Here is a 15,823-nt window from a genome sequence, read left to right as displayed (position 1 = left end):
CTTACTGGAGTAGCAGGTGCCTAGCTGTATGATTACCAAGGTCCCAGGAAGCCCTTCCAGCCCTAAACCAGTCCCCTTACACACACACACACACACACACACACACACACACACACACACACACACAGCTCACTGATGACTGAAGTCAGGGAGATGCCAGGATCCAGCCATGAGAAATGAGGTTGACAAGATCATGGATTTGACTAACCCACTTTGAGACAAAAGTAAGGGTTATGAGGTCCCATTCCAAGAGCAGTGGTACAGGAAGAGGAGGGAAGAAGGTAAAGGATGCTGGACGGGCTAGTGGTGGCAGGAGATGGGCACCACAGAGGGCCGTCGAGAAGTGAAAAGGGATGTGGTGGCCACTGAAGTGGCCCAGACATCCCTCAAAGAGATAAACGACAAGCTCTGCTTGACCAGTGTGAAGAGTGAGCAGTGAGTATAAATGACCCACAAGACCCAGGACAGGAATCACAGAAGACTGGAAAACCCTGATGGCTGACATGCCTATTTCACCTTATAAAGGGAACAAACCACCCACAACTCCTTGGCACAGGCAGTCCCAGGTAGAGGATGGGGGGAGCAGGAGAGATTTCACTCTATTTGGACCTCAGGGCAAAGGATTAAGTCAATCATTCCTGGCCTATCAAAGACCCAATCTACGTGTACTCCCTGATCTCCTATGTATCACCTTACAATAAACAACTCTCCACAGGAACCCTCTATTTCTTATGACCAAAAGCAAAACAAACAACAAAAACACTAACTGAAATAGTGGCCTGAGCCAGGAACCCTTGAGAGAAAGAATGGCCATGTGAAGACTTCATGGCATGCCCAAAACACACATGCTCTGCCATCTCTCTCTGTCCTTGTGTGAATGCCCTTCATCCCTGTCACCACCTAGCAGACTCCTACTCATCCGTCAAGACCCAGCTTAATTATTTACTGCCTTCTGTGCAAAGCCTTCCTCCAGGACTACAGGAGGATTCAGCCATTCCCTTCCCAGCTGCAAGAGGTTTTCATGTCTCCATCCACTACAGTGTTTGCCTGTCTCCCCAACTAGGAAGCAAACTCTTCCTTTATTTTGTCACGTCATACTCCTCTGTGTACTATGGACTGTAGGCTGTGACATGCACTGTGCTCCATTAAACCTTCTAGCTCCAGCAACAAACACAATACATGGTACAGAGATGATGCCCAACAGGTGTTGACACTGACCAGCCCTGATCTCAGCTCTACTTTCCCCTTTGTTGCGCTCTGTCTCATTGGTCGGGCACCTCTTGTGTTCCACCTCCTGCATTCCTAGTTCACTTTTTGACCCAGCCCTTGCTGTGGCACCAACCGTGTCCAGGAATTATTTGGCAATCTTGTGTCTCATCCACACCCACATCTCTCACGTTTTCCATCACAGCCTCATCCAGCCATCTTGACACAGGTGCAAACCTAGAAGGAAAAGGGAATTAACACCCCATGGGACAACCCTGACCATCAGAAGACAGGAGCCAGTGAAAACAGTGCCCCACCCTTTCATGTCTCAGTGGATTTTCAGGTGCCTTCCACACAGCTCTTAAAGTTCCCCAGTGGGATTGCATTCCAGCTGCCCTCCAATCTTCCCAATTTCCCTCTGTCTTAACACCCCCCCCAACACACTCCTTGAAATTACTTCCCCAAATAAGCCACCTGCAAACAAGCCCTCATCTCAGGGCTAAGATGCGAGTTCACAACGGTTTTGATTGTAAAGTGCACAGGGAGTCAAACCGTCCACCGCAACAACTGCTCTCCTCAGCAGGCCAGCTTGGAAACAAGTCCCATTGTTATGCGGGTTATGGAAGGAGCTGGTATCCCGCAGCCTCTCGTGGCTGGATAAGCACACACCTCTCGCCCCCAGAGAGGAAAATAACCCCAACTTTGAAATATGTCAGTCTGAAGAACTAGCTTTGTATAGCAAGGCCACCTCCTACATCTAACTTGGCTTAGTATCAATAGCTAAGATAAATTAATCCTCTCTTCTAAAGATGGCCCCCCTATCGTTCAGTCCTTTCAGATGGTGGCTCCCAGTCACCTGGAGGCTTGTAGGGCTTTTGCAAGGGCCCATGATAACTTATATGAGCATTGTGCCTTTTCTTCAGAGAGAATAAATGTTGCCTCATTTTCATCTGACCAACTATGTATGTAGATGTGCTGTGATTAATCAAATAGAAATTCATTCCAAAATGTTACTGTATTATTTTCTCCGTCAATAATACATATCCTAGCATGAGGGGTATCTTCAAATTACTTTAACATTAGAAAGGGGTGCCCATATTCCAAAAGGTTGACAACTCCTGTTTTAAGTGATATTAATATAAAACAATAATTGCTTAATAATATCATCTGTGCGTTGAATGCCTACATGTATTATCTTAAACCTCTCAACAACCCTGCAAGAGAGTATTATTAGTCTCATTTTAGAGGTAAGAAAACAGATTCAGAATGTGTAAGGGACTTGCCTAAGGCCACAGAGATAGTAAGTGATGAATGAAAGATCAAAAATCCAGGCTTCTGAAACCTTATTGTCATTATCACTCATTCATTCATCTACTCACTGAACAGGCATGTTTGGGGACGTGGCATGTGCTATATAGACTTTGGGTAAACATAGTCATTACCCAACCTCTGCTCCTCAAAAAATGTTCCTTCTGCCAATTTAATTCAATTATTCTGTCTTTCTACTCAGTTTAAGCAGGTTGAAAGGGTAACAGAATCTGACCTTCTCTTTTGGCTTATTTTCACAGCCCCCAAGACCTATCCTGCCTATCCTTTTTCAAGGATTTCTTGTTTTTTTATTATGTTTGTTCTCTGGCCTTTATCTCACCTACAAAGGAAGATGAAAGAGGAAGTAGGCCCAGTGATTTGAGTCTCTCCAGCCACCCCGACCCCTTCCTTTTGTCTGGGAGGAGAGCTTGGGTCTATAGGGCTACAACAGGGCCCTGTCACGCCCAGCCAGGCTTCCTTGAGGCACGGAGTTGGAGCAAGAGAGAAATGCATGGTCACATTTCCCAAGTGTGCCCTTCTCATTCCAAAACCAGGGAGACATGCTTCCCTGGCCCCCTCCCCCATGCCTGCTCCCCTATTCACACCAAGTGACAGCTAACCGTGGGCAAGTCCTCCCTTTAAAATGCTACCAGTGAACAAACCCAGCAAACCCAGGCAGCCATCAACCTTGCCACTCACCAGAATGACTGTCAGCCCAGTGACACAGTAAGGCTGGACCAAATCAACTCTGCTTTACTTGAACTGTATGATTCACTAAGTACATTTATTTGTCACAATGGCTCTAGGCATTCCCTGACAGGGTGTCTCGTGATGAATGGCTGCTCGGGGGCAGAACGAACAGAAGTACTGTTCCCAGATCCATCAACAGATAGGACGTGGGTGAGCTAAGTGACAAGAGGATCACAAGACATCTCCAGGAAATATTCTCAGGGACACCTATGCTGTCACAGTGGCAAGAGAAGCTCAGCATTACAGCACCTGAATCTGGTTTTGATCAGCGTTGCCTCCTCTCGAGTCCAAGAAAGGCTAATGACAAAACACACCTGGTCTGGCTGCTAAGTTAACTACCGGCTCCATTAGATGGGGTTCTTGAGTCTTAAAGGAGCTGTGTGGCAAATGCTCTTTGACTCAGCAATTCAGCTCTTCTGGGATTATATCTTAAGTCATGCAGACATTTCACTACAAAGCTGTTCATCACAGTGTGACGATGATGGTGATGATGATGACAGCAGATCAAGCTTGGCACTGGTCAATGCACTTCATGTCTATTAACTCAGTTTATCTTCGTAACAACCCCATCACGTAAATGCTGTTATTGTTACCACTTTACAAATGAGGAAACTGAAACATCAGTTAATAAATTTCTCACTATTACACAGCCAGTAAGAGGCAGAACTGGGCACGTGGCCCTGGCGGTCTGATTTCAGAGACTGCTCTCTTAACCAACTATGCTATTTGCAAGAAGCCGGTCATCCTAGTGTGTTTCGTTTTTCAACTATGCAGAACTCTCCAATTTACACTTTTTAGTCCTCAAGAAATAATAACAGAGAATCAGTAATGATATTCCTATAACAGAATTACCAAGCTATCTTTGAGGAGAAATAATATAATCCTCAGGCAGAGTAAGACATAGTTTGCTTTTCTGAAGTATATTTAAGCTACTCTGGCTTCCTGGCTTGCAACAGCCTGCTGTATTCTCACATGGTGGAGGGAGAGGTCATCTCTGTCATGTCTCTTCTTCTAAGGGCACTAATTCCACTCTTAAGGGCTCCACCCACATGACCTTATTACCTCCCAAAGGCCCCACCTCCAATTCCTATAGCACAGAGGGTTAGGTCTTCAATTACATGAATGTTAGGGGGACACAACATTCAGTCCATAGCACCAAGACTCAGAGAAGTTAAGAAATGTGTTCAAAGTCACACAGCCAGTGAGTGGTAGAGCCAAAGTTCAAATGTTGTGAACCCCAAACTCAACATTCTTTCTACCATTTTATGTTTCTAAAGGACCATGAGAGTTTGTACCTAAAAAAAAAGCACCAATGCAAACTAGTTTTAATATTTAATCCCATGGTCTTATGAAAACCAATGAACGCCTACCCTCCAAGTACCTGAGAGCTTCCATGAACGACATGACCTAAAAATGGAGATGATTCGCATCCCTTACCTGTATCTCATCTCAGACGATCCCAATAAAAAGTAGCTCAAGATCCCAACCTTTGCATCCAGTTACTTCACTCTTCTCTTTACCACTATTGATGGCCACAAATATTAAGTTTTAGTGAATCCTCTACGATTTCTTTTGATAAACAAGGATATAACTCTCAGGTGGATTTCCTCAGAACGTGATGCCTGTAATGCTAGATGTTGTTGATCTATTCATGGAAATGCTGTGATGGCTTTCTTGGTTAATGAACTATTTCAACTGTGCCTTAGCACACCCTCTGTTCTAAGGATATTCACTGCCAGGTAAACACCCCATTCTGAACAATACCACCACATAAACAAACTGCACTGAGCACAAAAACCCACCGGTCTGGGCTGGCAGCCGGAGATAGCCAGGGATGCGGGATTTGAGAACGTGAGCTCTACAGACTACTCTCTGGAGTGTACTGCAGGGTCCGAGTCCTGCTCTTCAGAAGCCTGGCAGCTGGAATAAATGCATTTCCACAGATTATTTCAACCTGCAATTTGCAGAAATCTAATTCCTTCTACAATGTTTGGCTATTTCAGTGGTGCGGCAGTACCAGCCCTCCACTTGAGCACTGAACTCCCATTGCTTTTTAACTTCTGCTTCCCTCACCTCCCCCTGCCCTGAAAAGCTATTTCCCAAAATTTCCTTTATGGTCACCTTCTGTCCTCATTCTCCCTTGGATAGCATTCCCTCTCTGACACTGTCAGAATTCTCCCCAGAGACCCAGGGAATGGGTCTTAGAAATGTATTTGTGCAATCACCCCGTCTTGGTTTTACTTCAGTCAATACGTTTGGGACACAAGTTATTAAAAAGTGTATTACCGACTTGACCTTAGGCTTGGAAAGTACAAAGGAGGCTGCTCTTGACACAGCCAGTGGAGACGCTGAAAATAATCAAGCCCAGGATGGGAACGTTTCCATTTCATCCTTTTCAGAGCTTCCGAAGGTAAACCGTGCCAGGCAATCAGAATTACCAGGAAGTGTCTGCAGAATTGTCCTGGAGGCCCTTCTCTTCTGGAATCCAAACTGTCACCAGCACATGGAGCCGGCTGACGTATGAAGAGTGGGATGGGGGCCTCTGGTATTCTGCGAAGGCGGCGGCGCACACTGGGGGCCCCCCGGGCGGGCGTGCTGGCGACTCTGGGCTCTGCCAGGCTTGCTCTCCCTGCAGCTTGCTCCTGGCCTCCCAGCAGGAGCGACCCGGGCTTGGAAAAGGTTAACTAGCACAAACAGCCATCATTTGTGCCGAGTGGGAAAGCCCCATGTGTTGCCCCGGCTTCTCTTTATGCGGCGTGAGGGGTGGCTTTTCTCTGTCGTTCAGCCCGTTGGCACGAGGTAGGTGCCCAGCAGGCTTCTGCTTTAGGGACGGGAAGGGCCGGGCTCCAGGCGAGTGTGCAGGAGGCAGAGAAAGGAAGCCATCCATCGGCAACCCTCCCGTTTCCAACCCGGGGGAGGTGAGGGGTGGAGGGGGTCGGCAGAGAAGTTGGGGTGGGTGTCGCAGCAGAATAGCTCTTCAGTGTGCGCTGAATAAAGGCGTTCACCTCGACCTAATCGGTTCAAATGCTCTGTTTTCAGACCCCATCTGCTTATCTCGAGCGAAGTTTGGGGAACAGCTCCGTCCTATTGTGAGCCCATCATTTTGCAAATCTATTCCCGTCAGAGCTCTCATTATAGCAGATGTCAGCAGAGGAATCCGAGCTGTCGGGGACCGCCAACTATGAAAAGGAGGGGCCCGGGGGCGGCGAGGCAAACAAAACAGCCGCCCCCAAAAACGTAAACAGGCCTGTGTGTCACAATATTTTCCCACATCGCCCGGCCATTCCAGGGGACTTATTTCCAAAAGAAAGGAGGGGCGGGGGGGAATTACTGTAACAATACAGAGGCAGAAGCCGTCAAGTTCATTTCCTCCAAGTGGAAGGATTCTAACCTCTTCCTAAAATCACCTTTCTCTGCGACAAAAGTTGATCGTATGTTTATTCCCTATCGGAGAGGCTCTTGCTAACGTTAAAAATGGTGCACTAACTTTTAGTCTGGGCAGCAATCAATGTAAAGAAGTTGAATTCTTTTAGTTTCTTTTTTTTTTTTTTTTAAATAAATCCTGCCTCCCCCTGGATTGTGATCAACACAAGACCTAATATTTTGCACTTTGTAGGACGGAGAGCACAACTTCTTGCCAGCCCTGTCCTCTCGTCAGAACATTAGGATAACCCATGTAGGATAACCCAGGAGGGCCATCTGTAGCAGCAGGACATGGTCAAGGGCTGCTTACTTTGGGAGTAGTTTGTCTAAACAGAGTTTCCCGTTGTCAAAGGAAAGCAGAGTAGGGTTTGGGAACCGGAAATATTGAAGGATCTGGATTTTGTCCCTGCTCGTGATTTCAGAGGTTTGAGTGGCAAGTTCTTCTCACTATATTTTAGATAAAAGAATATTAACCTGGGAACTACTAAAAATTAGCATTCATCAAAACATATTAATTCCTGGACCCTGAGAGGCTTCCCTGAACTCCCACCCAACATCAAAGCCCCCCAGTGATTTTGTTTGAAGACTAAAGCCCTCCCCGTATGTGCAAACAGGAGCTTGAGTCGGTCACACCAGTTCTTTGTTGAAAAGAAGACAAATCCGTAAAAGTATGTGCTGGTTCTTTAAGTTTTATTTTACTCAAAACTTTAAAAGCTGCATTAGGAGGAATTGTGGGATTAAAGTTTTGACATAACTTGGGTTGTGATGTTTGGTGGGCTTTTCTATTTTTAAGACCAAATTATTATGCAGACTCCAGTGTTATGGCCCATCTGTGAAGTGTTACCCACACGTCCCATAAACACACCTATAAAAAAGAATCCTTTACAAGCATAGCCTGTTCTTGGCGTCACAGAAACTCACTTAACTGTCATGACAACACTCCAAGGAGGCCAGTGAAATGTTAGTACTCCTATATAGTTGAGGAAAAATGAGGCCCTGGAAGAGCTGTGGTTTAAACTTGTGTCTTATTTTTTTTTAACATCATTGGAGTATAATTGCTTCACAATGGTGTGTTACTTTCTGCTTTATAACAAAGTAAATCAGTTATACATATACATATGTTCCCATATCTCTTCCCTCTTGTGTCTCCCTCCCTCCCACCCTCCCTATCCCACCCCTCTAAGTGGTCACAAACCACCGAGCTGATCTCCCTGTGCTATGCAGCTGCTTCCCACTAGCTATCTACTTTACGTTTAGTAGTGTATATATGTCCATGCCACTCTCCCGCTTTGTCACAGCTTACCCTTCCCCCTCCCCATATCCTCAAGTCCATTCTCTAGTAGGTCTGTGTCTTTATTCCCATCTTGCCCCTAGGTTCTTCATGACCATTTTTTTCCCCGATTCCATATATATGTGTTAGCATACGGTATTTGTTTTTCTCTTTCTGACTTACTTCACTCTGTATGACAGACTCTAGGTCCATCCACCTCACTACAAATAACTCAATTTCGTTTCTTTTTATGGCTGAGGAACATTCCATTGTATAGATGTGCCACATCTTCTTTATTCATTCATCTGTCGATGGACACTTAGGTTGCTTCCATGTCCTGGCTATTGTAAACAGAGCTGCAATGAACATTGTGGTACATGACTCCTTTTGAATTATTAAACCTGTGTCTTTCCTCTACATCCTATGTATGAAAAGCCCCAGAAACTTTTCACATCCATTTGCATCACGGAATCAAACAGCCACAAAAAATTAAACAAACAGGTAAGAGATGACTATTTATCAAGACAATAAAATGTTTACAGCATACAAAATGGAAAAAAGCCTGATACCAAAAGTATGTATAGTGCGATGCCAATTTGTTTTATAAATGGATTTATACCTAGGTTAGAAATATGTACCAAAATATTCATTGTGGTTGTCACTGAATGGTTAGAATTTTACTTTCTTTTCTATAGTTACTTTGAATTTAAAACATTTTATACCTTAAACTTGTAAAAGAGTTATTTTGTCTATCGGGGGAAAAAGTATTTATTTGTTCTCAAGGAGAACAAATTTGATAAGAAAGGAAAATAGCTCTATTTTATTTTGTTTAATTTTCCACAAACTCCAGAAATTTCTTGGCTTTCAGATCTATGACCTCCACAGCAAAATCAAACATTGTCATCTGCCATTTGACCGATATGCTTATTAAATTATCATTAGTACTTGTGACCTACTATGTGACTGAATGCAGGAAAATGAGGATGACCGCTGTGTCCCTGTCCCAGGGGTCTCCCGGCTTGCCAGCCTTCTCTTAACAACGGGGTGAGGCACAGGGAATTGTGTGTCTGCTGACAGGACTGGAACCAATGCCAATCATGCTAAAGCTCGGCCTTCAGTTCAGTCCTCGGCAGGATGCGATTCCTTTCAGGCCGACTCTGCCGACAGAGTGAGCTCCTGAATATATCCCCGCTGCATTTCATAACACTAATGATGTAAATGAATATTGAGCCTCGGACACTCACTTGGAGCAACAATGCTGGTTATGTCCTCTAACTCAGTAATCACTGCGCTTGTTAAGTACTATGGTGATTTGTCATGGCTACAAACGGCAAATTCGTTTTGGGGAGCTTGAATTTTCTCAAATTGTCCCTTCAGATTTCCAGCCAGGAATTCACTCTGGCAGTATAAACTTTAGTATTTGTAAGAGCCCAGAAGATGGTTTGGCTAATCTGCTGTTCACTAGCTCAGTGATTTCAGCAGCTGCTGTCTTTATTACTATTCTTTTCCACTGTGCTTTTTGGCCCTCATGGGTCTTAGTTGAGAAACATCCTCTCCCTGGTCCCTATTTTCTATGAAAAAGTCCCCTGGATGACCTCAGGGTCTAGATAAATAGTAAAACTATGGTGCCAGGTATGTCTGGGGAACCAAAGCACATCCTGTACTCAGAATATTGATGTTTTTGAAGCTACTTTTTTGAAAACCACATTTTCTGAGATGTTTACAGCACACAGTTGAGGTGGAAATATGTGAAAGTGACATTTTTTAGGGCCAAAAGGTTCAAAGGTCAGCAAACTTGATCTTGTTCAAGGGCACAATACTTGTCAAGCTACAAATTTTCAAATCATAGGATCAGATAATGATTCACTGAAAACACATAGTATAGGCTGACATTCTACCACCCTCCTTCTCAATAAATGATAACCCTCCAACATTGGCCCTTTATGGGCAGAGGGATGCTTTGGGTGGAGTCACGCCTAGGTCTGAACACCAGCCCAGCACCTGCTAACAGCGTTGTCATGGTGAGTCAATTTCTCTAAGTCTCAGTTTCCTTGTCAGCTAAATAGGGCTACTATAATACCTACTTCATAGGGTTACTGTGCAAATTAAATGAGGTATGTTAAATGCTTAGCCCCCCACCTAGTCCCATGCCTGGTCACACAGTGAGCACACAATAAATTCCTTACTTCAATCAACAAAGTGTATTAAGGACTTATTATCTCCAAAAATACCCTCGTAGAGCTTACATTCTGATGGATGTTACAGCTTTATCAAAATTCTTTGAGGATTCTTTGAAGATTCTTCTTGTACCAGAAATACCCGCCAGTCCCCAGCCTAGAGATAGAGTTAGATTTCAAATAAATATCACAGCAATTATCCTGAGGCTCTGTACACCCAACTTACATGCTCTGGAAGAGGGGAAAGGAGAAGGAGAATATTGGGATACCTCATAATCACATCATCCTCCTATTCCTGCAATTACACTCCCAAATACTTGCCCAAGCATGACCCAGAGGATCTATGACCCATTAGGAGAACCCCAGCACTGCTTCCCAGATACTGCTCTAGCCTTGGATAAGAAGAGCTAGACATGGAGCATCAATCCCAACCCTGTGTCACAAGTAGAACTGAGGTCATTCATTCATTCATTCATTCATTCAACAAACATTTACTTCACATTTACTATGCACTAGTCACTGTCCCAGAGATAAAGCAATGGAAACAGATTGTACCCTGCCCTCAAGAAACTTACAGTACAGTTAGAGAATATGTCAAATGAACAATCAGTTAAAATAATCTGTAATAAGTGGTATGAGACAAATTCTCCGTGGGTCTCTCAAATTTCTGCATGCCTTGTGAACAGAAACGTTCACTGCCCTTTTGCTCAAGAATGCTTGCAGAGCAAACAGCCTTGGAAGATAGAAAGAGTATTTCCCTCCAGAGAAAGGACAAGTTTTTTTACTGTCCAGTAAAATAAATATAAAGGCTCTCCCCGAATAAATTTTGGGCAGGTTTACTTGCAACCCATTATAAAAGATTCAGCTTCTCTAAGTCCAGGGTTCTGCCCCTGTAACACAACGCCCTGCATGTGCAAGTGTCACCTGACCCTCATTACCTCACCCTGTAGAAACTGAACCCAGAGAACCAGTAAGTACAAGAAAATGATACTCTGGCAGCTGCTATTTCTGTGAGCGATAAGCCTTCCTTTGTCTTTGACCCAGGAGTCTGTGTCCTCTGCCAGAATCTAGGAGACTGGGGCAGACTCACATTTTCGAGTAGTCTTCCCAGAAGTAGGGATTGAGAGGCCAAATCCTGAAGGCTGTGTAGAGTTCACTTATCAAAGGGGAAGGGAAGTTGCCTCAGATGGAAAGAACGGTGTGGATATTGTTTTCCTGAAAGCTCGAAATGGCTTTCCTGACCTTCACCCACCCCCATACCCTGTAATATATCCCTCACTGCTTGAAATACCTAAAATGGTTTCTGTTTTCCTGGCCCGAAACTTACTGATACAAAGAGACTGGCAAAGCAAGAGGGGACAGGATCATTTATGGAATGAAGCATGGAGGCAACGGAGATGGGGATGGGATTCAGAGTTTGAGTGAAGGAGGGGCCTTGAAGACGTGCAGGAATCCTTCCTTAATTATCCCAGAAGAGAAAGAAACCAGGATGAGTATGAACAAATCCAGGGGAAAAGGAGGGCATGGTGTCCAAAAAGTCTTTTCTCTCTCAGGAACAATAATCATAATTGCTAACATTTACTGATCCCCTAATCCATGTCAAACAATGATTTAAGGACTTTAAATGTATTAGCTCATTTAATGTTCACCAAGATGTAATAAGTATAATTATTATACCTCCATATTCCAAGAAGGGAACTAAGATACAGACAGATTGAGTGCAAAGCCAGAATTTTAACTTGGGCAATCCATCTCCAGATATACATATATAGATAGAAACAGAGATAGACATATACTCAGTAGCACAGAATTTGATTTAAATGATCCTCAGTTCTTGTTTATTTATTACTTTAATAAGGAAAAATCACCTATCTACCCACTATCCAATACATGGACTAGAATACTAAGTTACGTTTACTCATGTGCTTCTCCAGTTCTGTTCACACACCTCTCCCCATTTGAAATGATCGTTATACTGGATCTTGTCTTCACTTTACTTTTTAAATATAGTGTTAAGACATACATCTGGGAGACCTTGAAGATGGCAGAGGAGTAAGACGTGGAGATCACCTTTCTTCCCACAGATACATCAGAAATACGTCTACATGTGTAACAACTCCTACAGAACACCCACTGAACGCTGGCAGAAGACCTCAGACTTCCCAAAAGGCAAGAAACTCCCCACATACCTGGGAAAAAACAGAGACAAAAGAATAGGGATGGGACCTGCACCTCTGGGTGGGTGCTGTGAAGGAGGAAAAGTTTCCACACACTAGGAAGAGTTTCCACACTCTGCCTTCACTGGCAGAGATGGGGGGGTTGGTGGAGGGGAAGCTTCAGAGCCATGGAGGAGTGCACAGCAACAGGGGTGAAAAGGGCAAAGTGGAGAGATTCCCGCATGGAGGATCGGTGCTGACCAGCACTCACCAGCCCGAGAGGCTTGTCTGCTCACCCGCTGGGACAGGCAGGGGCTGGGAGCTGAGGCTCGGGCTTTGGAGGTCAGATCCCAGGGAGAGGACTGGGGTTGGTTGTGTGAACACAGCCTGAAGGGGGCTAGTGCGCCACGACTAGCCGGGAGGGAGTCCGGGAAGAAGTCTGGAGCTGCCTAAGAGGCATGAGACCATTGTTCCGGGGTGCGCGGGAGAGGGGATTCAGAGCACCGCCTAAACGAGCTCCAGAGATGGGCGCAAGCCGCGGCTATCAGCACAGACACCAGAGATGAGCATGAGATGCTAAGGCTCCTTCTGTGGCCCCCAAGAAGCCTGTGTGCGAGCACAGGTCACCGTCAACACCTCCCCTCCCGGGAGCCTGTGCAGCCCGCCACTGCCAGGGGCCCATGATCCAGGGAAAACTTCCCCGGGAGAACACATGGCACGCCTCAGGCTATTGCAACGTCACACCAGCCTCTGCCGCTGCAGACTCGCCCCACATTCCACACCGCTCCATCCCCCCGGCCTGAGTGAGCCAGAGCCCCCGAAGCAGCTGCTCCTTTAACCCCGTCCTGTCTGGGCGAAGAACAGACACCCTCAGGTGACCTACACACAGAGGCAGGGTCAATCCAAAGCTGAACCCCAGGAGCTGTGTGAACAAAGAAGAGAAAGGGGAATCTCTCCCAGCAGCCTCAGGAGCAGCGGATTAAATCTCCACAATCAACTTGACGTACCCTGCATCTGTGGAATACCTGAACAGACAACGATTCATCCCAAAATTGAGGCAGCAGACTTTGGGAGCAAATGTAGACTTCGGGTTTGCTTTCTGCATCTAATTTGTTTCTGGTTTTATGTTTATCTTAGTTTAGTATTTAGAATTTATTATCATTGATAGACTTGTTTATTGATTTTGTTGCTCTATTTTTTTTTTAATATATAGATTTTTTTTTCCTTTTTCTCTTTCTGTGAGTGTGTATGTATATGCTTCTTTGTGTGATTTTCTCTGTATAGCTTTGCTTTTACCATTTGTCCTAGGGTTCTGTCTGTCCATTTTTTTGGGGGGAGGTTGTTCGTTTGTTTTAGTATAGCTGTTAGTGCTTATTATCATTGGTGGATTTGTTTTTTGGTTTGGTTCCTCTTTTCTTTCTTTCTCTCTTTTTTATTATTACTTTTTTATTTTTTATTTTTAATAACTGTATTATATTTTATTTTTCCTCCCTTCCTTCATTACTTCCTTCCTTTCCCTCACTTCCTTCCTTCCTTCTTTTCTTTCTTTCATTCTTTTGTTCTTTCATTCTTTATTTCTTTTTCTCCCTTTTCTTCTGAGCCAGGTGGCTGACAGGGCCTTGGTGCTCCGGCCAGGTGTCAGGTCTGTGCCTCTGAGGTGGGAGAGCTGAGTTCAAGACATTTGTCCACCAGAGACCTCCAAGCTCCACATAATATCAAATGGTAAAAGCTCTCCCAGAGATCTCCATCTCAGTGCTAAGACCCAGCTCCACTCAATGACCAGCAAGCTACAGTGCTCAGTGCTGGACACCCTATGCCAAACAACTAGCACGACAGGAACACAACCCCATCCATTAGCAGAGAGGCTGCCTAAAATCACAATAAGGTCACAAACACCCCAAAACAAAACAATGGACGTGGTTCTGCCTACCAGAAAGACAAGATCCAGCCTCATCCACCAGAACACAGGCACTAGTACCCTCCACCAGGAGGCCTACACAACCCACTGAACCAACCTTAGCCAGTAGGGTCAGACACCAAAAACAACAGGAACAACAAACCTGCAGCCTGTGAAAAGGAGACCCCAAACACAGTAAGTTAAGCAAAATGAGAAGACAGAGAAACACCCAGCAGATGAAGGAGCAAGGTAAAAACTCAACAGACCAAACAAATGAAGAGGAAATAGGCAGTCTACCTGAAAAAGAATTGAGTAATGATAGTAAAGATGATCCAAAATCTAGGAAACAGAATGGAGAAAATAAAAGAAACGTTTAACAAGGACCTAGAAGAACTAAAGAGCAAACAAACAATTATGACCAACACAATAAATGAAATTAAAAATTCTCTAGAAGGGATCAATAGTAGAATAACTGAGGCAGAAGAACAGATACGTAACCTGGAAGATAAAATAGTGGAAATAACTACTATAGAGCAGAATAAAGAAAAAAGAATGAAAAGAATTGAGGACAGTCTCAGAGATCTCTGGGACAACACTCAATGCACCAACATTCTAATAATAGGGGTCCCAGAAGAAGAAGAGAAAAAGAAAGGGACTGAGAAAATATGTGAAGAGATTACAGTTGAAAACTTCCTTAATATGGGAAAGGAAATAATCAAGTCCAGGAAGCGCAGAGTCCCATACAGGATAAATCCAAGGAGAAACACACCAAGACACATATTAATCAAACTATCAAAAATTAAATACAAAAAAAGTATTAAAAGCAGCAAGGGAAAAAAAAAACATACAAGGGAATCCCCATAAGGTTAACAGCTGATCTTTCAGCAGAAACTCTGCAAGCAAGTAGGACATATTTCAAGTGATGAAAGGGAAAAATCTACAACCAAGATTACTCTAACCAGCAAGGATCTCATTCAGATTTGACATAGAAATTAAAACCTTTACAGACAAGCAAAAGCTAAAAGAATCCAGCACCACCAAACCAGCTTTACAACAAATGCTAAAGGAACTTTTCTAGGCAGGAAACACAAGAGAAGGAGAAGACCTACAATAACAAACCCAAAACAATTAAGAAAATGGGAATAGGAACATACATATCGATAACTACCTTAAATATAAATGGACTGAATGCTCCAACCAAAAGACACAAACTGGCTGAATGGATACAAAAACAAGACCCATATATATGCTGTCTAAAAGAGACCCACTTCAGACCTAGAGACACATACAGACTGAAAGTGAGGGGATGGAAAAAGATATTCCATGCAAATGGAAATCAAAAGAAAGCTGGAGTAGCAATTCTCATATCAGACAAAATAGACTTTAAAATAAAGACTATTACAAGAGACAAAGAAGGACACTACATAATGATCAAGGGATCAATCCAAGAAGAAGATATAACAATTGTAAATATTTATGCACCCAACACAGAAGCACCTCAATACATAAGGCAAATGCTAACAGCCATAAAAGGGGAAATTGACAGTAACACAATCATAGTAGGGGACTTTAACACCCCACTTTCACCAATGGACAGATCATCCAAAATGAAAATAAAAAAGGAAACACAAGCTTT

The 15,823-nt window shown here is 43.9% G+C and overlaps 1 protein-coding gene across 1 annotated transcript in view; it reads left to right on the top strand.

Annotated features, from left to right (window-relative positions):
- The first annotated feature begins 316 nt into the window (after positions 1-316).
- LOC112391027 (voltage-dependent anion-selective channel protein 3-like) overlaps positions 317-15,823 on the top strand; it is a 63,575-nt gene continuing 48,068 nt past the window's right edge. The window contains 1 exon segment of the mRNA XM_024732127.1: positions 317-435. Coding sequence (XP_024587895.1) covers positions 317-435 — 119 coding nt within the window.

This window comes from Neophocaena asiaeorientalis, unplaced genomic scaffold, assembly GCF_003031525.2.
Source record: "Neophocaena asiaeorientalis asiaeorientalis breed wild unplaced genomic scaffold, Neophocaena_asiaeorientalis_V1.1 scaffold418, whole genome shotgun sequence".
In the NCBI taxonomy this organism is placed as follows: domain Eukaryota; kingdom Metazoa; phylum Chordata; class Mammalia; order Artiodactyla; family Phocoenidae; genus Neophocaena; species Neophocaena asiaeorientalis.
Note: the sequence above shows the minus strand (reverse complement) of the source record. Positions and strands in the feature narration are given on the sequence as shown.